The 23589-nt window shown below is 40.8% G+C and overlaps 1 protein-coding gene across 3 annotated transcripts in view; it reads left to right on the top strand.

Annotated features, from left to right (window-relative positions):
- The window catches only part of RNF19A (ring finger protein 19A, RBR E3 ubiquitin protein ligase), a 111655-nt gene that overhangs the window by 67989 nt on the left and 20077 nt on the right, over nucleotides 1-23589 (top strand). For all 3 annotated transcript variants that reach the window (XM_090040433.1, XM_090040435.1, XM_090040434.1), the window contains 4 exons: nucleotides 771-1533; nucleotides 18688-18896; nucleotides 20925-21069; nucleotides 22214-22376. In XM_090040433.1, the coding sequence (XP_089896559.1) occupies nucleotides 938-1533; nucleotides 18688-18896; nucleotides 20925-21069; nucleotides 22214-22376 (1113 nt within the window). In that variant the 5' untranslated portion in view covers nucleotides 771-937. The remainder of the gene's footprint in view (nucleotides 1-770; nucleotides 1534-18687; nucleotides 18897-20924; nucleotides 21070-22213; nucleotides 22377-23589) is intronic.

The raw sequence follows: 23589 nt of genomic DNA, 5'->3' as shown, positions 1-23589 counted from the left end.
AGAAGTTACAATCCCTATTCCATGATGATGTCTTTGAGCTTTGACGTGGGTTAACTTAAAACTATATAGATTTTTTTTTTTTAAAAGCATCTTAAAAAATAAATGATTAAATAAAAAATTAATAAAATTGTTCATTTTTATCTACCCTGCTGGTTCCATATCAGAGATACAAATTTTGTATGGATTGTTGGCTCAAGGTCATCTGGCCCAACAGGCTGAAACATCACAGAATCCTTAGTCTCATCTCTACCAAAATGCATGAATGTAAAAATGTGTGACATCCCTGTTCTTTCTAGCAGTTAACTTCAGTATGATCAAAGCTACTAATAAAATCACAAAAACCAAGTGCACTCTCTCTGTCTCCACATCGAGGCGGTATTTAGATAGTTGAGAAGCAGTTCAAGTTATTAGTCACATGGCCATCTCTAATAGACATTAAGAATCCATTTCTGCAAAATTGGCTTCTCCTAGGAGAACTCCTTTTTCTTTCTTTGTTACAAAAGTGTTGCATTACTGGGTGCCAAGTTTTCTGATCACTCCATCCAATGAAGAATTTGCAAGAGAGCTTGTTGTTACAGTAGATGGTTGCCCTTGTTTATATGACAATAGTGCCTATGGGGGTTGAGATCTTTTTTTGTTTTAGGCTTTTAGAGTGTAGCAAGGGGGCAGTAATATGAGTAAAGTGGTCCTCCAGATGCCGTACTCCTAGAATTTAAAGAGGACTGAATAAAATGCTAATGTGTCTTTTTGTTTTGTTTTTTGGACTTAAGAGAATTTCTATGAAGACTTCCCTGGAAACAAATGTATGTGAAGAATTTTCTTTATGAAGACCATCAAGTTGGATCACCTGGCAACATGACTTAAGCACACTACTACTTTGTATTCATTTGAGCCTTAAAAATGATAAGGGTTACATGTGAACTTTGACCCATTTCTGATGAGTATTCTAGACATGAGTTTGCATCGGCAAATGGGCTCTGATCGGGACCTGCAGTCTTCTGCCTCTTCAGTAAGCTTGCCTTCAGTTAAAAAGGCACCAAAGAAAAGAAGAATTTCACTGGGCTCCCTCTTCCGAAGGAAAAAAGATGCAAAACGCAAATCTAGGGATTTAAATGGAGGGGTGGATGGAATTGCAAGTATTGAAAGTATACATTCTGAAATGTGCACAGACAAGAACTCTATCTTCTCCACATGTACCTCTTCTGACAATGGCACCACTTCTACCAGTAAACCAACTGGAGACTTCATGGAGTGCCCCTTGTGTCTGTTACGGCACTCTAAGGACAGGTTCCCAGAAATAATGACTTGTCACCATAGATCCTGTGTGGATTGCTTACGTCAGTATCTCCGGATAGAAATCTCTGAGAGTAGAGTTAATATCAGCTGTCCCGAATGTTCTGAACGATTCAATCCACATGACATTCGTTTGATATTAAACGATGACATCTTGATGGAAAAATATGAAGAATTTATGCTTAGGCGATGGCTTGTTGCAGATCCAGATTGTAGATGGTGCCCAGCTCCAGACTGTGGGTAAGAATGTCCTTTTTAAAATTCTTCTCTCTTAATCCAGCTGGGCATATAGAATTTTCTATTAAAATGAACACAAATTAGCTTTACTTTATATAGCAAATCATTGTCATGTGTCTGTTATCTTTCTTTTATCTTAGTAACGTGTACATCAAAATGATTCTAATTTAGAAAGTATTTCTGTGCTGGCATTGACAAACTCCTACCCATTTAAACTATACATTGTCCAAGAAAATTGTACTAATCATTCTAGCTTGCAGACTGATACAAAATCAGGTGTATTGATTTTAATACAAATCAAGTGACAAAACAGAGTCAGATGTATGGAGTTGAATAGTATCAGAATTCTTTAAAAGAAGGGTGGTCTGTTTAACTTTAAAGTGAGTGAGGGTGACCAAAATATGGTGTACAGACTGGACGCCAGCCATGGAGTTGTCATTCAGCCCATGGGACTTCCTAAGGGTCCAGAACTTTGGTGTTGAGGGAGTGGTAGCACCATCAATTGTTGTGGCTCTGGAAGCTGTGGCAATTAATGCTGCTGCTCACCTTACTACCAAGTTTTCTGATCTGGAGGGAGCTCTGAGTCCATGGACTGACTCTGTGTACTGAACTGGGTGCACAGGGAGAAATGCCAGTGGTTCCACAACATTTACTAGGGACTTTGCAGTTGCTTTTGGTTTTAAATTGTGAGGTAGGCTGAAAAAATGTTTTTACATAAAAGTTATCACTTGTTTCAGGGAGCTGCCATCTTGCTATTGCTTGTGTTGGCTCTCAACAAGAGTTGAATGTAGAATCATTAGCCAGTTTGATTTGAGAGGCAAGGATTTTGTTGGTGATATTTTATATTGGACCAGTTATAGTCAGTCATTTGTATTTTTATCATCATGGTATATGGAGGTTCCAGTCATGATTGTGGTCCAAATATTGTACAAGATGCCTTAAACACTTAGTGGGAGGTACCCCCATCTCAGAGTGCATCTAACATGGGGTAAAACATAAATAATTGTGATAAGAAGGAAAGCAAAGGGGTAATGAAAATTAGATCAGGTTCTTACATTATTTATACATGTATCTTTGTAATATATTATGTAACTATATAACACAACTATCTTTTTATAGATAGTTATGGCTCAGATGTTCCACAACTTAACATTTTCAGGCAGTTCCAAATAAATTTTAAAAGGAAATGCTGCCTTCAAATACTCCTGTTGTTGTTTGTTATTTTATTTCTTGTAGGCCTCATAGAAGTCCCACAAGCAGGGATTGAGATAAGGGTAATGGTATTAAAAGTTGGCCTAGATAAGATTGGCGACACAAGGTGGTAGTAGTAGTAGAGCTGACATGACAGGTGAACAGACAAGGGAAGGAAGGGCAGAGCTGAGAGTGAAAATAAGTTGTTTATACATGTGTTATGGTAAAACAAAACACTTTAGTGAAAAGCGGACTCTCTGTAGTTTACAAATGGAGAAAGGCTTCTCTTTCAGACAGCTGCTGTGGGCAAACTGGATACACTTTTCTTCCATAGATGAAAGTTCAGTTGAGCTTTGTTAATTTTCCTTGGCACTAATCCACAAACCAGTAATCTAATTCATAGTTTTTCCTTGCTTTTAAACAAAAACTTAAGAGCAGAATTAGAACTGTTGAGAGTTCTGTCCTGACGCTTCATTATAGCAAGATGTACAGCTGAATGAACATGTGCTAGTGTCCTGTGCAGCTGTATCCTAAATAATTTGGTTGTGTTTTTGTTTATCAAATGACATTACTACATTTTATAATGCAGTATCTTTCTTGTTGTTTGATAGCTTGTTCACAAAATCTAGTAACTTACAGAACAGTTTTAAAATAAACTTTCTAGTTACCTCAGAGACATTTTTCCTGACCAAGGGAGTTAAAGTTTAAAGTGTAACGCTCAGGATGCTAATTAGTGTGGGGGGGGGCGGTTCTTAAGCTCAGGAGCATAGAATAGACAAGTCTTCCACAAATTGTTAGCCTCCAGTTGTTGGTACAAACCTGTTGAAAAACAGGTTATAAACACATTGGTGAAAATGGACTCATTCATAAGAGCTGTTGGAAATTTTTTTTGTAAAACTTCCTATTGTAGGTAGATTTTTTTTTAAGGTTTTGTATTTTTCCCCTCTCCTGCTTCCTCCTCAACTTCCCATTGTTCCATGCAATTTTCTCTGTCACTGCTGCAAGTGAACAAGTTCCTGCTGTGCTGTTATCCCATCTCTTTTTTTAATGAAATATAACGCCAAATTTTTAAAGTAATTGGGAGCTACTAATAAAATCTTGGATATTAAAACAGGAACTGTGGGAAATGTTTTCCCTCATTTTGCACAAAGCAGTTAGTCACTGCACTTTTTTATTCTTACACCCTAAGTCAGTGTCAGTGTTGGTGTTTGCTTTGATCAACAGCCAAGCAAAATATTTTTATCCCTTTATTAACAAGAAACTTCCATGTTATGTTCTGTATACATTGTTTTTTATTAAAACTCAACTTTTAAACTAAGTATTTTGTTTGTTTTTTTTTTTAGAAGAGTGTGTTGATTCCAAAGTCATTGGGGTATTTTTCACTTGAAAATAGCTAATACATTTTTTCACACTAATTAAATTGAGGTAGTATTACAAAATTTCTATTTTTTTTCATTTTACTGAAATGTATTAATAATTGGCATTTTTAAAAATGTCCCAGCCATATACCATCTCTTAAGAGCCAAACAATACAAATAAAATTAGGATGGAATATAAAATACCTTTGATACTACTAACGTAAATTTATAGAAGACAGAAAATTTGAGCCCATCTATATTTGTGTGTGTAATAAGTGAGGTTACCATAACCTGTTTGTTGCTTTGTCAAACTTTGACCATTTGGACTGAAATTTTCCGTGCTGAGTGTCACCCTCTGATTGAATTAATTTTAAAATGTCAGCTAAAAAAGCTCATCTATTTCCACAAATGAGGCTGGGGCTGTTACCCATTTAAAGTTCTACTTCTACACTTTGGAGCAATCCTTGGAATTATCAGCAACCCTTGTTAGGGAAGCATCTTTTACATGCCTGTGAAAATCTGCCAAAAACATCCTCTAAAAAGTGGCAGTTTAGAAGAAGTGGCAGTTTAGAAGATTAATGTCTTCTACACTTGTTGTTATGGAAAGTTTCAAAGGCTCCATCCTCACTGGGCATGTTCACCCTTTCTCAGGGGAGCAAAGAATCTGAGACTAGAGTGGAGGACAGAAACAGTTTGCGGGGGGCAGCATAGGGGACGCTTTAAGGAGACTTAAACTGGGTTTGTAAGACGGTGAGAAAAATCAGAGGACATGAAATAGGACTGGTAGCCAGTTGGATGGGAATTGAACACAGACTGACCAAGGAGTTAGAAGAAAGGGGAAGATTGGGTTTGTTTGGACAAGGAGACTGAAACTTAGGAACCTATATGAAGAGGGAGAGGAAGGTGGGACAGATTTGACAAAGGGGATCCAGGAGGAGAGCCAGGATTGGCTAGTCAAAGAAACTGAAATGACGACAAAAAAGAGACAAGGGGAAACAGGGCAAAGAACTTTTCAGAAAGTCCTGACAGGAGAGTCAACTAAGAACAATGGTCCCTTCTTGTTTAATAATCTGTGAACAGGGAAAGGGAAGAACTGAGATTTGAAACTCCAGGCAGCAAGACTGCAGTGGAAGACTAAGATTGGCTAGTCAAAGAGACTGGGACTGGCATGACAAGTTTGATGACATGACGAATCATAGAAGATTAGGGTTGGAAGGGACCTCAGGAAGTCATCTAGTCTAACCTGCTGCTCAAAGTAGGACCACCCCCAACTATATCATCCCAGTCAAGGCTTTATCTAGCCAGGTTTAAAAACCTCCAGGGATGGAGATGCCACCACCTCTGTGGGTAACCTGTTTCAGTGTTTTACTACCCTCCTAGTGAGACTTTTTCTTAATATTGAACCTAAACTTCCCTTGCTTCAACTGGAAACCATTGCTCCTTGTGCTATCATCTGCCACAACTGAGAACAGTCCAGCTCCATCCTCTTTGGAACCCCCTTCAGGTAGTTGAAGACTTCTCTGCCACCTCTCCCTCTCAATCGTCTCTTCTCCAGACTAAATAAGCCCAGTTCCCTCAGGCTCTCCTCAGAAGTCATGTGCCCCAGCCCCGTAACCATTTTCATTGCCCTTGTGGGATTTCTTTTGACCCAATCCTCCGGTTTCTCGAGGTCACTGAATCCTAGCTCTACCCTCCAGTGTATCTACTACTGCCCCTAGCTTGGTGTCATCGGCAAACTTGCTGTACACTCCATCCCATCTTCTGGGATGTTAGTGAAGATACTGAACAAAACCGACCCTAGGACCAACCCCTGGGGCGCTTCACTTGATGCTGGCTTCCAACTAGACATCGAGCCATCGACTTCTACCCTCTGAGCCCAGTGATCCAGCCAGTTTTCTGTCCACCTTACAGTGCATTCATCCCTCCAACCCAGACATCCTTAGCTTCTTTATGAGAATGTTCAGGGAGACCGTATCAAAAACCTTGCTAAAGTCAAGGTATATCACACCCGTTGCTTTCCCCTGCATCCACAAAGCCAGTCGTCTGATCAACCTGATTGCCTTCTATGATGAGATATGACCTTGGTGAATCCATGCTGACTTCCTTATAACCTTTTCCTCAAGTGCTTCAAAATGAATTCCTTGAGGACCTGCTCCATGATTTTTCCAGAGAATGAGGTGAGGCAGTCTAGTCTGTAGTTCCCAAAGAGAAGCTTGGGACAGGGAATGAGGGACTGGGTTCAAGGTCTGGATGCAAGGGCAGGAAGAGTGTGTCCTTACTAGGGTACTCACCCCTCCAGAGCCTGAGATGAAATCCAGAGTTTTGCCATTTCTCTGCTGTCAGGTAATGATAAAATCCACTAGGCTCATTCCCCTCCTAATGATGGTCCACCTAGAAGGCAATCGTCTATATTGGTGTTTAGCAGCCTTTTCAGGTTGTGGGCTGGAATGACTCAGTTCTGGTCAGATGCAGGCAGGTGCTAGGACTAGAGGTGTACCGATGTATTGGATCTCCACCAGTAAAAGGATAATTAATATTGTCAGCAGTTGGCTTTTTTTGGCCGATGTAGTTGATAATGTCACTGATAAATGCTGCGTGCATGCATGCAGCCACACACATGAACGTGGCCAGGAATTCAGCTGGACAGCTTGGAGAGCAGTGTCCTGCCAGAGTCGGAGATTGAGGCCCCACAGCAAAGAAGGGAGTGGGTCAGGGGAAGGCACTGCCCAGCCAGGGTGGTGAATGCGACCCTGGCGCTGGGAGCAGAATGAAGCTGCAGGTGGCTCATCCAATAGGTGCAGGGGGGGTGGCTCCCTGCTGCTGCATGCACCCCCAGGTGAGGCATGGGGGTCATGTGGCCCCTCTGACTTGTGTGTGGAGTGAGGGCAGGCTCGGGGCCAGGGGTTGCACCGGCTTCTTCTAGTGGGGAGGCTGGGCTCCATGGGGGCAGGGTGGGCGGACATGGTGTTGGGAGGCATGGCTGTGGGGTAGGCTATAGCCACCCCAAAATTCTCCATGGTGACCCTTCCCAGTGCTGCTGCTGCTTGTCCCAACCTCCCCCCAGCCCCCCCTGCTGGGAAGAGTCCAGCACAGCCCATGGTCCTGAGCCTGCAACAGGCAGCCCACCTTTGCCCTGCACACAAATCCAAAAGGACATATGCCCACCCACCCTCTTCCCCCATACCTCTCCCGTGGTGTGTACAGCGGCTTGGAGCTGCCCTACCTCCCCCCATACACCCTGGATGAGCTGCCTTTGGCTCCCTCCCACTTCTGGTCCTGGGGTCACACTCCCCCCCCCCGCACCAGGGAGCCTCAATCTGCCCTTCCCCCTGCAAACTTACCAGCAGGATGCTGCTCTCCATGCTGCCTGGCTGCATTCCTGTAAATCGGCTGTTGGATTGGTATTGGCTGATATGGCTGATTAATAATAATTGGCATTTGGTATTGGCGAAGAAAATCTTTATCAATGCACCCCTAGCTAGGACCCAGCTGCCACTGCTGCATCTCTCCACAGTGGCATAGGGAGAACTCCTGCAGCCAGAGCTCCGTATCTGGATATCCAGCCCTGTGGCTATGGGTTGCCAACCCCTGATCTGTATTGCTAGAATCATTAGCTTCATGTTGTGGAGCTGTGTGAGATAGATCAACACAATGTCATTTTGCTTATTAATGATGTTGGTGTCAATAGGAGATGCTTGTGTAACTTCACCACCTCCCACCCCTCCGGTTGATCTTCATTATGGTAACATCTTTACACAGTATTTTTTTTTCTAAAGGACACAGTGCTAAAGGATAGGCCTGTTGGGTGGGTGGTTTCAGTAAGCTTGTATTAGAGAAGGTTGCTGTTTGTAGGAGCCCAGCTTCAGTTATTGTAGAAGTTGGAAAGTTTGTAGAGAGAGAGGCAGAAGATTGCAGGAGAAAAAAGAAAGTCTGGTTGTTAATACCATAGGATTTGACTTACAGAAGTGGTGAGCGTGTGTGTGGCTGCAGCTGAAGGAAATGTGAGCTGTGTTTTGAACATACCAAGTACTATATAAAACACAATCCTGAAAAAAAAGCCCATCAAGTGTGGCAAATTGAGTGGTGAAAATTAGTGGGTGTTTATTTTCCCTTTTATCTCTGCCTCAGTTACCCATCTGTAAAGTGGGGAAAATGCTACTCCTAACGTTTGTAAAGCATTTACCTACAGTGATTGCTGTTGAAAAGTGTTCAAAGCAGGTTTTTACTACTATGCAATAAATGAGGCATGGGACTATATATTGAACAGGGAGGACAAAACAATATTTAATAGGTGGTCATTAGATAAGCACAATCAGTTTTGTCTACTGGATGAGATGGGAGTCTGGGAAAAAGCTGTGTGATCATCATGACATAAAAGACCATCTTAATGTGTATGTGCAAGAAAAGAATAGCTAAGGTAGTCTTAACTGGTTTTCCCTAACTTGCATGTTTGACTTAGTGTTCTTCATATCCTTGTTACAGTAGAGAAGTAATTTCCAATGCGTTCATGCTGTGCTTAAGTATAACAGTGATTCTCAGCCATGGTGTCAGAGCACTCTGGTATGGGCTGCTTTCTTTTCAAGGATGCTGTGGGGGTGCAATGCAGTGTTAGCTCTGGTAGTTGTGCAGACATGATTCACAAGATAAACCCAGAAATTTCAAATAGGAATCCATAGCATTACAATCATTTTGACATGTGGCCTGAGTTGTTTGCAACAGGGAAATTACTCTCTGTATTTCTGTGTTCTAAAAAAATGAGTGAAACTTAAGAGGTGGCATTTTCTTAAGTCTTAAAAAGGTTGAGAGCCACTGATGTACAGTAAGAGGGTTTTCCTTGAACTGTGAATTAAAAATCAAATGCAGTTACTGGTTGCTGTCAGTTAGATGCATCATAGTCTATTTTTGTATTGCTGAAGGTAATGTCAAGAACAGATGCCTTGTGAAATATGCAAAATTCTCCTAGCAACAGACATACAGCTTCAACAGTTGTGTGTTGCTGCAGCTCTTGCTTTGGCAGACTGTAAAATATTAACTCTCATGGCTTATTTTCTTCACTTCATTTTTTGCTGTCAGATGTTTTCAACGTAAACTGTAAATTGTCATTTTGACAAGCCTGCATTACGTAGTATTTTAAATGTATTCAGCCTTTTTCCCTTTACAACACTATATCATTAGAAGAGGGAAAGGTAGTGGGCAGTATAGTGAATTCTGGATTTTCTTTTGTTTGACTAGTTTTTGAATCCTACCTTGCAAAGAACAGGCCTAAAGATGAATGTCACCTCTGATTCCTCGCTGTCTGCCTGTCTCACTCTCTCCTTTTTTTAATGATTGAAACCTGTCTTTTCTTTGCCCCTGCCTCCACCTGCCCACTTATTGAAGGCTATCAAGCAATTCCTGTCTACTTTCTTTACATTGACGATTTCCATTTGTTTTGTTTTGCTTTTTTTGTTCCTCGGCTCCTAAAAAAGCTTGTATTACATGTACTCTGAGGAGAAGACTGGGCCAGAAGGCTACTGCTTGAACGTGTGTTCCTGAACTCTGACTATTCCATGAGGCATCACTGTAGGAACAAGTAGGAGATGCAGGTAGTGTTGCTTATAAGAACTGGCCTGATGCTTTTTTTGAAATAGTTGGGCATGTTATCAGTGGAAGAGAGGATGTATCCAAAATTCATTCCAGTGGTGTAATGAAGAGGGGTGACTGAGACACCAGGGCCTGGCTCAGACCTTGAGCTGTCAGGGGACGCAAGAATTAGGAGCAGCTTTGCTGCCAGCCCCTAAGGCACTCAAGTTTTGAGTTACATCTCTGATCCATTCACTTCCTGGCCCCTCCTTTCCCCCATCTACTCTCGAAACATGTCTGACATCACACCAGAGAGAAGTAGTTAGCAATATCAGTCTGAAGTCAGCCAGAAGGCAGAGTAGATTTGCACCTTACAGATTAGCTCCAACAATATAATAGGTTCTTGCAATTATTGAAATAAAATGTTTTGCTTGGAGAAAAAATATCTCATAATTAAATGGTTTATTATTTCTCATCTTTTAATAGTTGATAATTATATCAGCTATAAGTGAAGGGGCAGCCAGTCCTACAGGCTTTCTGAAAACCATCATGGTCTTCCAAAAATATCTTTAAAGAAGCTTTAAAATATTTAGCAGAACTGTCAGGTTGGAGCAGTTTGTCAGGCTGATGTTCTGTAAAATGTGTTGAAACCTTAGGCTGCTGTAACTTGAAATGAATATATATATATATAATGAACTGAACTGTAAATGCTGGTAACTTTTTTCAAGCTAGAACTGAGGAAGAAATGATGCCCTCACCTGCAGAAATTTAGCAGATATTTAACTATTCATAGGGTTACTTTGAAGTCTATGACATTCATGGCAATAAAATTATATAGTTGCTTAAGTGTTTGGTATACTGTTTTTTGGGTTTTTTAAAAAACCTCAATTGCATTAAATTGTCACTTTAAACTACTTCAGTTTTTTTCATAGTGAATAGTTAATAAGATTCGCATTATATTAAAAAAAAAAGTGCTTGCACAGTAGTTTATGGACAGTGTCCCAAATTTAAAAAAATTAGATGCAGAGTTGAGTTCCCAAACCTAATTTAGCCACTTGCAGATGGGGTTTTCTGAAACCATTGTAATTCCCAAACTGTGAAAGAGGGGACCAGTAGAGCCAAGACATCAGCTGCTTCTCAGCTTGAGGAAATTCAGCATGTAACATGAGGTGCAGTAGATTATCTCTATTAATCGATGCATTGCAACACTACTGAAGTAATAGATTTCTGGAAGACTGTATGCTTGTCAATTTGTGTGTGTGTTCATACAGTGAAGACATTAGTGCAGCCCTGGATTGGTGTGTCAACATTTTTACTGTAAAACTTCTTAGGAGAACAGTCCTCTAAAACATGAAATTCTGTTAAAAATTAGGAAAATAATTTTTAAAAAAGCAAAAAAAGTCCACTTTAGCAGTTTAAGACTATGAAATGGAAGGAAAGTCCAGAGTTAGCATAATACAGGCATCTGATTAAAAAAACAGAGATTAAAATTAAACATTTAAAATGTATGTATTTTTTCTATACGGACAACAAATGTTAAGAGGCAGCAACAAAAAATGATACTTGGAGAAGAGCATTGAAAAAATCCTGTAACCTTATTAATACCAGAGTTTCTGCCTTGTTAGCTAGATGTAGAGGCCCCCTATCCAGCTCTCTTGGAGGGAAGATTAAGAATCACAGCCACACTGACAGTGGAAAAATATTTTAAGTTTAAAACAGAATTGGCAGTTGTACATAAATGAGATTTGGCACTTTATAGAATAGTTTACTACATTGAAATGCAAAGGGACAGTTATGAATGATTGTTTTAAAACATTGATTTTTTTTCTGGGATCAACATTTTAAATAGTCTCAGACATTTTTTTAAAACTTTAAATTAGAATTTTTCTCCTACTGATTTGCATGCAGAAGGGTTCTTTGTATTTCAGGCTAATTCAACATAATCATAAGTCTCTGCAGCCTTGCAGCCCTTGACAGCTTGCCAGAACTTGTTAAGCGGCCCTCCAGCTGAAATAATTGCCCACCCCTGCCTTATAGTAATAGTAATCTTATAGTAATCTGAAGTATGACTTGCAGCAATGGCACATGCATAGTTTTCACAAAAAACACTATTACCACTTATCTTGACACTCTTTCCACAAATTAGCTGAGTTTAGAATTAATGCAATGATGTTTTAAATCCGAATGCATTTGCCAGTGGCATGCAATAAATTCACTGAGCTTCCGTACATGCTCTAAATAAGCAAGTCATCAATTTCTTGGAGATTGGGACTGAAGGCCACAGTTGTAGAGGGATTATTATCCTTTTGATTAGTCTTCTACAAGAAGAAACGTTGACTTTTTTTTTTGCTTATCCAGTGACGAATCCTCTTACATGTTGCTTAATAGAAGAACACACATACATGGGGAAAAGGTCAGGGGTAAGCAGTCTGATTTGGACTGCTATACTTTTAGCATTCTAGAGAAATGAGAAAACAAGCTATAGATTTTTTTTTTTCTCCACAAACTTTTAAGGGGAAGAATTGGCAGAGCAGGAATTAGTGTCTTATTTATTCTCCAGTAGGACACATTTATTTCTGTATTACCAACTATGATGCTATTTTTTGTTTTGTTTTTGAGTATATGCTGGTGAGGGGCAGGCAAAATTCTGCCTTTTTTAAAACTCCTAGCTTTACTTGTGTTACATTTTCAAGCCTTTTTCTAGAACCATGAGCATTAGAAACTTTATTAACAAATAATAGTTGTTATCGTAATAAATGAGAATGAAGATTGTTTTATGATTACAAGTTTCCAGAAATGGAGGCTTCAAGAAAAACTCCAAATAACAAGGGACTCGTGGCTAACTTGTAAGATCTGGTAATTTAGCATTCCCTCCAACAAATATTTGCCCCAGGGTTTCAATGACGTGCAGTATTATTCACTTAGGTTAACATCTTCAAAAAGACCTTCAGCCAGATTAATCTTTCAGAGGTGACATTTGAGATTTGTTGTGGATGAATGTGTTCATAGATTTTAGGGCTTGAAAGGAATATTGTGGTGGTCTAATATGACCTCCTTTATAACACAGGCCATAGGACTTCCCTAAATTATTTTTTGTTTGGACCAGAGCATATTTCAGAAAAACTTCCAATCTTGATTTATAAGCTGCTAGTGATGGAGAGTCCTCCATGACCCTTTTTGTTTGGTTCTAGTGGTTTATGCCTCTGGTTGTTAAAAACCTGTGTGTGTTCCCAGTCTGAGATCCTTTTAATTATTTAATCCCACTATTTATATCATCAGCAAACTTGGGTTATTTCTAAATACAGATAAAAAAAATATTTCAGTGGTAGGACCAGAAATCTGTACCTGAGGAACCCCACTGGAAATGTTACCCATGTTGTATTTTTTGTTCTGGGATTTTTTATGCAGTGCCAAGTCAAATGTGGCCCAGAATTTGAAATCTGTTACATCAACAGTTTTAGCTTCATGAATCAAATTTATAATCTCATCCCAAAAAGACAGAAGATTTGTTTGATTGGACCCTATTTTCATAAATCTATGATAATAGACATTAATGTTCTTCCTTTAATTAATTTATTCTTGTATGAGCTATTCCATGATTTGCCCAAAACTGGTATCAGCCTATAATTATCATAGTTTCATAATTTCATAGTTGGGAGGGTCAGAATGGATTTGAGCAGATTATGAAGTCCAATCCCCTGCCATTGGCAGGAAAGAATGCTGGGGTGAAATGACCCTGGCTAAGTGATTATCCAGCCTCCTTTTGAAGACCCCCGAGGTAGGAGTAAGCACCACTTCCCTTGGAAGTTGGTTCCAGATCCTAGCTGCCCTGACTGTGAAGTAGCGCTTCCTGATGTCTAGCCTGAACCTACTGTCAGTCAACTTGTGTCTGTTATTCCTAGTTACTCCTGGTAGTGCTCAGGGAACAATGCCATCTTTTTCATCTTCTATAAATATTGACACATAATTAGCTTTCTTATTTCTTCTGGAGCTTCCCTAGCATTCTGAGAGTTAGGAAAAATTGCTGTTAATTGTTCAGACAGTGCCTTAATTGGCTATCTTAAAACTCAGTATGGTGATCCTGGTGATTAAAAACCATTTAACTGTACTAGGTTTGTAAGACTGGAGATTCAGGCTTTTTTCTTGTTGAACTTGGACATGTGGTGTGAAGGGCAGAGAATAGGCATGTAGTACTTGTCAGTGGCCCTGCTGTAGGTTGGGAATCTGAACCATACAAACCATAAAATACCTGCTAAGTGTATCTCCTAGTGTTAGGACCCAGGGGAAGCGTACCATACTTCTCAATAGCAGCACATATCTCTCTCTCACAACAGCCTTAATAGTTGATCTTTGCATGCACAACTGGCGACAGCTGTGGTTGGAGAGTTTCCGCAGGGTTACTACTTGTTACTGAGGGAACTGTCACTAGATCTGATGCTGCTCCAGGCTCTGAGCTCAGCATAGAGATGTGCATCAGAAGGGGTTTATATATTCCCAGAGTCCTGCCACCGTGTCCAGCCAGCCTCTGATAGTTGGCCAGGCCAGGAAGCAGTGCATCACCTGGCAAGCGTACTCCAAGTAGAGATGTAACAGTGGGGTTTTCATCTGTAGTTGCTTCAGGCCTTTTCATCCCGGCTTTGGTAGCACTTTGTTACTTTGGATATAGTAGGAGCACAGCAGTGTGTTCGTGTGCATCTGTGAGAAATCATCAGTGACAGGCTCTCTCTCAGTGTTTTGAAAACTCAGCTCTTTGGTTTCAGAAAAGTGAGCTTATGAGGTGATCAAGAGAAACCATGGGAATTATTTTGACCACAAATCTCAGGATTATATCCCACAGATCAGAGCATAAAAGATCCCAGAATGCATGCAACACAACAGAGCACCATGGGATGTCTGATGGAATGCAGACTATTTATTTCAAAATATTGTAGTGATGTGGGGCCACAATGATAAGAGACAAAACTGCCTTTAATTGTGGGCTGATACTGTGGTTTGGACAACCGGCCCGTACAATTTTACGTACCACTTAACACAGTTACCCACAATATGTATGTGGCAAGTTTCAGGTTTGGACATGTCCCGATTGATTGAAATGCTTTAGAAAATGGAATAGAGACTTGCTCCTAAATGCTTGCTGTCTTTTGAAAACTTTACCCTTCCTGCCCTGAACAGGTAGGGTTAAAGCTGTTGTTGCTCTTAACAAGTGTTGCTGCAACCGAATAAGCTCTTAGCAGCAGCATTTCTCCTGAGGAAATTTTCTATACCATGTATGCAGATGGCATGCAGTTTTCAAAATGAAGAAAGCTAAATTGGATTAAGGTTACATTTATTTGGAGTAGGATCAGTTACACCCTTAGTTGATTTTGACACACTTTCCTTGGTGCCTGTCATCATGGTATCTATTGAAATTATTTTGTACTGAGTATTAAGTGTCAAGAGTGTTTTAGGTGCTGAATCATAGAATCATAGAAGTAGGGTTGGAAGGGACCTTATAGATCTTCAAGTCCGACCCCCTGCCAGGGCTGGAGAAAAAGAAATGGGCTCAAATGATCCCAGCTAGGTAGGCGTCAAGCCTCCTCTTAAAGACCCCCAGGGTAGGAGCCAGCACCACTTCCCTTGGAAGTTGGTTCCAGATCCTAGCCGCCCTAACTGTGAAGTAGTTCTTATGGATGTCTAATCTAAAGCTACTCTCCGACAACTTGTGGTTGTTATTCCTTGTTGTGCCAGGGGGTGCTAGGGGAAACAAGGTTTCTTTCAAACCCTTCTGGTCCCCCCTAGTGAGTTTATAGACAGTCACCAGGTCCCCCCTCAGCCTTCTCTTGTGAAGGCTGAACAGGTTCAGGTCCCGCAGTCTCTCATTGTAGGGTCTGCCCTGTTGTCCCCAGATCATGCGAGTGGCCCTCCTCTGGACCCTCTCTCAATCTTGTCCACATCCCTCCTGAAATGGGGCGCACAGAACTGGACACAGTACTCCAGCTGTGGCCTGACCAGTGTTGCATGGGGGAGGATCACCTCCTTGTCCCTGCTAGAGATGCACCTGTGGATGCATGACAAGGTCCGGTTAGCCCTTCCAGCCGTGACCTCGCATTGTCGGCCCATGTTCATCTTGGAGTCAGTAATGACTCCAAGATTCCTTTCTGCCTCCATGCTCTCAAGAAGGGAGTTTCCCATCTTATAAGTGTGCAGCTGGTTACTACTGCCCAAGTGCAGCACCCTGCACATGTCAGTGTTGATGCGCATTCTGTTTTTGAATAAAAGCAACCCCAGGTCTTCAGTATTGCTTAATGGCTGTGAATGTTAGTTACAGTGTTTCCCGTTTTCAGGTCAATGTACAGACAGACAGACAGACCCTTTCCAGCAGAGTTGGATTGAAGTAAATTTTTCAGTGACATCTGAAACACATCATCATTTTTCTTTGAGTGGGTCAGCAAAACAGCAATTTGAGATGCTGCTTTCTCTTCCTTTGCTCTTCAAGTCTGAAAGGTTTATTCAGTACTTTTCACCTTTGACTCTTGACTGGAGAAAAGATCTGAACTTGGAGCACTCTTGTTGTAGCATCTGTTTTGCTATTGTTACTCTTCTGTGCTGTTTTTGTTGGTTTTGTGTAGCAGTGTGAATGTCCTTTTAACTGTAAAAACAAAACTGTATGGTTATGCTGAAGGGACTAACCCACTGAGTATGGCTCTAGTCTTTAGATTTTTAAAATGGTTGAATAACTACAGGAATTATGCACCTACTATATAAATGTTTCATGTGTAGTGAGAAACTGTATGCAAAACAGTTCATCAGTAAAATGACCCAGTAACTTAATCTCTGTTAGTGCAGTGTATGAAAAGCCTTGCAAGGCAACTCCTTACTCGTGTATTCTGAATGCAGCAGAAAAGATATAATACTGTTTGAGCACAGACAGATGGGTGTAAGATTAATGAGAGAGAGAATGCAAGCTGCTTTATAGGGAGTCTGCAAAATATGCTGGTCATGGACCTTTGCCCAGGGGTGGGAAAAAGTGGGGAAGGGGGTGGGCTAGACGGCTTCCTCTGCCTTACAAAGAGGTGTGTTGGCAGCATGGGGTGGATCAGTTTGTTTGCTTGCTTGCTTGCTTGCTTGCTTGCATTAGAATAGCGCTTAGACCCTGTTTCCCTCAGGAAGAGGGAGGGCTCCTTTTGCTAAGCATTGGGTGTTCTTTCTCTCTCCCCCGTGCCCCCTTCTTTTCTCCCCTCCCCCCCAGCAAATTTTACACTGTAGTGGAGCAGATAGCATTTCTACAGAGTACGCTTCTCTTTTCCACTGTGAAATTACCCTACAAAAACACTTCTGGAACTTTTATCTCAAGGCTTGTTACCATGGAGTAAGTGTTGTATGTCCGTCCCTCCCTTAGTAAATTACAACCAAAGGGTAGCTACTTGCTCAGTAGCTTCCTGCAGATTTCCTGCAGTCTACTGGCAAGGTCCTATAATAGTGCTTGCTGCAGAAAGCTAGCTTGGGAGTGAACTGGTCATGTGTCCTTGCCTTATCACTTTACTGCAGAATAAAATCTAAAATAAACTTAGTAATGTATAGTGTCCCCACACCCTTAGTTGGATTAGAGAAAGCAGTATATCCATGACTGGGTTTAGATGAGGAAAACTTACTTTGACTATATACATAGTTACCCTGTGTGTTGACCTAAAGTACTTGGTTGAATGGCAGCTGTTACTCCTTCTGTATTTCACAGACTCAAAAAGCCCCCAATGCCATCAATAGAAGGGTCTAATGGAAATTGCTATGCCACTATGGGTCCCTCAGAAATTTTGAAAATCAGACATGTCACATAACTGAGTAACAGTGAACTGCCAGACTGCCAGAGGTAATTATAGACATCAGATGAGAATGCCTTATGTCTCCCATGAGTTTATTATTTGGTAGTGGATCAGGTATTGAAGAACAGTGTGATGAGCTCCCACACAGAGGTTGAAAAACCTAGATTTTGCAGATATCAGTTTCCTGTTCTACACCTTAAGAGACCATAGAAGCTGAAGTGAATGACCTCTGGACCTACACATGCTCAGTGGAATTGAAAATCAGTGTTGAAACAAAATAGCCATGAGAAACTGAGAATCAACCCTACATGGGAAGAACAACAGATTTTGCAAATGACATCGAAGAGGTTGGGCACTTTATGTATCTTGGCAGCATTGTAGGTGAACCAGGTGGAGCTGATGAAGGCGTTAAAGTCAGAACAGCAAAAGCCAGACATGCTTTTGTAACCCTAGTGGCAATATGGAAAAACAGAAGCCTTGCTTTCCAAACAGAACTTAATATATTTAGTATCATTGTGTGGCACAAGCTTGGAAATTTCCCAGGATCCTGGTATTGAAACTTCAAGGTTACATAAACAGCAGCCTGAGATAAAGCTTTAGCATCTAAAAGCCAGAAAAAAATGCAAGTGGAACACGATGGAGGACAGGACAAAAAACAACAGATCTAGAAGTGAGAGAAGGACAATATGTGGGGAAAGACCCAGATAACTGAATGTAAACCTGAAACTAATCCCTAAAGCAAAATGGGGGCAGTTAGGAGGGAATGAGGGAAATGCAGACAAAAGGATAGTGAGGCAAAAGGGGAAAGGAGGAGGAAATGAAGGTTAGGATGAAGAAGGAAGCTGTAAGACGGGGCTAGGAAGGGCTTTGGGGCAGACTGAGTTTTGTGTTCAGTTAAAACTGAAGAACATACTTATTGTGCCAATCTGTACCTGCTTAAGCTGTTCCTGTCACAGCTCTGTAGATTTTCATCTGTCTTGCTTTCTTCCTGTGGCATGGGGTGGGGAGGAAGGGGCAGAGCAGGTGCTGCATGGCTCCTAGTGCTCCTGGATATAGGGTTTGTGTTCTTAGTACAGTTCTGGCTGCAATGTGAGAGGCAGGCCTTTTGGATAGCCCCATTTTATCTCCTTTCTTCCCACTGCAGCAGGACATAATGAAGCTATTTCTTTAGCTACAGTGCAAGCTTTTGTCACCAGATGGAAATTATGTATTAACACTCTTTCTCCTGGCTTCTTGATCATTTTAAGATATGCTGTGATCGCTTTTGGCTGTGCCAGCTGTCCCAAACTTACTTGTGAACGTGAAGGCTGTGGAACTGAGTTCTGCTATCACTGTAAACAGATTTGGCATCCAAACCAGACCTGTGATGCTGCTCGCCAAGAAAGAGCCCAAAGTCTGCGCTTGAGAACAATTCGTTCTTCATCCATTAGTTATAGCCAGGAGTCAGGAGCAGCAGGTATTTATGAACTGTATCTGTAAAATGTCTTTCTTGTACATTTATATAACTACTTACATGTTTGATATTTCAGAGGAAAGAAATGTCTGATGGCTGTTGATTGTTATCCCAGCTCCTCATTCCTCTTAACTCTTATGTGTGCTGTGGAAATATAAAATATGAATATAGCTTCAGATTAAGAAAAATGCTGAGTTGTCCAGGCACAGGAAATGTTTGGTTTCCAGTAATGATGAAATCGTGTGGGTTAGGAGCTGCTGGTTTTGATTTGTAACAAGATTTTTTTATTGTTTTAGTTATTTTATAGCTCCAAAGTGCATAGTTATTGCAGCCAGGGATTCTCAAGGTTTTGCTTGCTGGCTGGACCATTTTGTCCTAGCTGCATAACTCAGCAACTGAAACACAAATCGTCTCTGTAGCCTGAGTTTTTGCAGGGTTTCTAATAATAAATGCTGGTGTAAATAAAACTCAAACAGCCGAAAGGTTACTGGTGTTTAGAAAAGACTAATGCATTCTAAATTACTCTGTTACCAGCATCCACATCTGTTAGCATAAGAGCAAATAAACTGCTACCTCAGCATGAGGGAGATATCTAGGTTGCCAGTAAAATGCTTCAGTGTTGGGCAGCTAGTAATCACAAAATTCTGATTTCCAAAAATCAAGTCCTTTTATCTCTCCAAGGGAGGAGGATGAGTGTGACTAATCGGTGGGGCAATATGTCCAACACTTGCATGCTGTATCCATCACAGTTTCATCAGATCAGACCCTCTTGCTGGCATACCACACTCCTGTATTGTGGAGGATTTTCTGTTGCGTTTTTGGTCCAGTTACAGCTTCCTGATTCTCTGATCCAACCATTGGGGCTGCACTGATTTGTTCCATAAGAATATAGATCCATAATGACTACATGCCATCTGGGAATAAATAGCTAGAGTGCATCAAATTTGGCTTCCTGCCTCTCCTGAGCATGCACTGGAGCTGGTGGCAAGGATGGTGTAGGAACTGTTTATTGTGACTCATGATCTATGGGAGACTCGTCTCTGCCAGGTGTACCCCAGCAGACCTTTAGTCTTCCACTCATTTTTCACTACCTCCGTGGTGCTGAGAGAGACTGGAGCAATAAATTTATAGCAGCAGAATCTGTTGGCTGCTTTGTGCAGGACTGGCAGCTTCTGACCAGCTCAACAGTGGGTGATGGATTTGCATGTGACTTATGTTGCTGTGATTAGTGAGCAACCCATCATTCTAAATATGAGCAAGGAAATGGTTAAGATTAAAACAGAAGGGAGAGCTTGTATTTTCCTGTCTACGGCTATCTTTAGAACATACTCATTTTTATTTAGTGCCCTCACTTCTCATTAACAGAAAAACCCTTTAGCTGTATGTATGTCAGTGTTAAAGCTCAGTTGTGAATGCTGCACAGATAATATATTATTGAAACAAGTAAGGCACAGATGCTAATATGTTTCTATAATGTTAATGTGGGAAGAAGGGTGCAAGAGCTGAGGGGGTGGCTATGGGGGCAAATCAAGAGCAGACTAGTGAAAAAGAAGAAAAGGTATGGAATGATAGGGAAAATGTATGTTAAATATAAGAGAGAAATAAAACAATTGGGGCAAAAGACAAGAATTACTTATATCAGTCTAAAATATGACAAGATGTTTATATGCAAAGATTGCCTGCATCAGTAGTGTTTGTTTATGTGCATGTTTAGTATCTGTTGCATTAGATTTAGAAAATCCTTGCTGCGCATGTTAAGTGATGTGGTTACTCAAGCATTACACTGGGTTTCTACTTGTCATTGTGATTAGTTCTGTTGTATTTAGGGTCTGAACCGTACAAATCAAAAGTGGCCATGAGCAGAAATCACCCGCAAATCTGGATTTATTAAAGTAAATTCATACTAAAGTTTTTAGATGCATCTGCTTCTTATCGTATTGATCAGTCAGGTTTGTTAGTATTTCTTGTTTTTGTTTCAGTTGATTTTTGCATAGAAAGGGTATGACCTTAATGTTTGTTTCATTTAAACAGCTGATGACATAAAGCCATGTCCACGATGTGCTGCTTACATAATAAAAATGAACGATGGAAGCTGCAATCATATGACTTGTGCTGTCTGTGGTTGTGAATTCTGTTGGCTGTGTATGAAAGAGATCTCAGATTTGCATTACTTAAGGTATGTTTAGAAAAAATATTTGTTTTGAAATAGAACAGGTACAGCACATATGAGAGATTTATGCTGAACATACATAATTCATAAAATCTCTGTTTACTGATTTTATGTTACTTTAGTGCCCCCCTCTTTGGCTTCATGTAATTTCAGAAGTCCTTTAGCGGTCATTATAGGTTAGTGCACATTCCAAAAGTTCTATTTGGACAAATATGTGCCTGTCCTAAAATATCTAGGGTCAGATTCTTTGAGTCCTAAGGCCATCTCACTCACTACTGGAGCAGAGAATCCAGGCTCCTGTGATTCTTCATGAGAAGTGAAATGCATCAATTTTTCCATGTAGGTGCATAATTATATAACTTGTTCATTTTATTTGTTTAATGTTTAATTTTCTATTCCTTTTGGTTCAGGCTCAAAGATGGATGTGACCAAACTCAGTACAGCACAGTGAAATACTTTTCATATGATTAATAATTAATTTTATTGTTGTTTGGTGGTGTCATATTGTTTGTGTATGGAGGGGGAATGATTTGAGTTAGCAGCACAAGGTGGTATGTGGTAGCACTCTGTAGGTGCAGCTACTTGTGCACTTTACTGCAGAGTTGACATTCACTCTGCAGTAAAGCATCACAGTCTACACACACGCTGGTATTAGAGTGCAGTAAATTAACTCCGCTGTGGTATAGTACTGTCAGAGATGGTATTATCTTATGGCGGAGTAGTTATGTGTGCTGAAACGCATATGTAGACAGTGATGGGCTGGCTGGGGCAGGAGGGTACTAAAGTGGGGCAGGGGCTGCCTGCCTTCTAGCCCTGCACTTTTGCACCTTTGTGCACCAACCACCCCCAACGCCACTGCCTGAAACTCAGGGCTGAACCGCCAAGCCCTCTAAGCAGCCCAGGGCTTCTCCGCCCCAGCTCAGACTGCTGTGGTCCCAGGCATACATGTAGTTTATTGTATTGCATTAATGTCACATGTAGATGCACCCAGTGTTTTGCAAAATACTGTATCTCAAGCAATCATTGATGGACTGAGTATTTCCAGTATATGTAACTTGAATTATATTAGCTATTGGCCTATCAAACAATAACTAACGTGGTTTTGTTTGAAGTTGCTCCTTTGGAGTTACTTACAGTTTCTTTATATTAGCCCATCAGGTTGTACTTTTTGGGGAAAGAAACCATGGAGTCGTAAGAAGAAAATACTGTGGCAACTGGGAACACTTGTTGGGGCTCCTGTAGGGATTGCTTTAATAGCTGGTATTGCCATTCCTGCTATGATCATTGGGATCCCTGTGTATGTGGGACGTAAGGTAAAGTGCATTCTGTCTCTTTTCTTGCTTCAGATTTTACATTCTGATATTAAATGCAGCATATTTACAAAGGGTACAGTTATGTATTTCCAGTTAGCTCCCAAATACATAAAGTGATTTGTTTCAGAGATAAACGATGTTTAAGGGTGGCTTCTGTTTGTACATACATGCAGACCAAAATATTGGAAAGTTATCCTTTAAATCCTTATTTGGGCACCCAGCTGGCTTTTTTTTAACAAGTACTAAATCTTCCATCCCTTGTCTCCTTAATTATAGCCACAGCTGGATGGGATTCCTGGTCAAATATTAATTTGCCAAAGTCCCATGGAAATGGGCCTTCTGAAATGGGTGATTTTGGAGAGTTAAAATACTAAAACTTAATCGTGCTAGAGTGGGTATATCTACACATGTGCTTTATTGCTGAGTAGACTAAATTAGCTCTATAGTAAAGGGTCACTGTCTACATGTGCACCAGTATTAGGGTGTACTAAGCTAATTAACTCTGCTGTAAGATAGTACTGTCCCAAGTACAGAGTAGCAGTTTGCTGTGCTGAAACGCATGTGTTAGCCAGTGACCATGGGCGTAAACTGTGCCCAGTCAGCCCAGCCAGCTGTGAGCCTGCTCCTCCCCAGCTCATATTGCTGCTGTCCCAGGCGCAAAGTTAGATGCTGCACCCAGGAGCAGTTAACTCTGGCTCAAACTGCTCCATAGTTTAATGCTTCACATTAATTGTACTGTTGCTTAAATCCTAAGGCTACTCTGTGTCTGCTTTGTCAGTTTGAATTAATCCAAACACACTCCTGCCAGTCAGCTTCTTGCTGATCCAAAAAACTGTCGTGCCTTTCTTTTCTTGTCTTCTCCTATCAATAGACTCCTACTTCTGGTTTAGAATTGTGGTGATGCAGTTCTACCCAACCAGTTTTTCAGCCCTTTCTCTCACTTTTCTGCTACCATTGTTTTCATGAAGTGCCTGCTGCTGTGTTTTAATATACTACTTGCACCCTCCCAGAAAAGAGGGGAAGAAAGGAAGACTGTTGTCTGATGTTTCTGGTTAGAACAGGTCTTGCCCCATGTTATTAGAAGATGCCATCACTGAGTGCTTTTCGTGTATTAACTTACACTCATAACAGACCTTCAAAGTAGAGTAGTATTATCATTTTAGAATTATAACCTCAGCCTCAAAGGTGATGTCAAGTGACAGACAGCTAATTG

This window comes from Crocodylus siamensis, chromosome 3, assembly GCF_052110815.1.
Source record: "Crocodylus siamensis isolate JL-2025a chromosome 3, ASM5211081v1, whole genome shotgun sequence".
Taxonomy (NCBI): Eukaryota; Metazoa; Chordata; order Crocodylia; family Crocodylidae; genus Crocodylus; species Crocodylus siamensis.
This window is presented reverse-complemented; position numbering and strand designations above follow the sequence as displayed.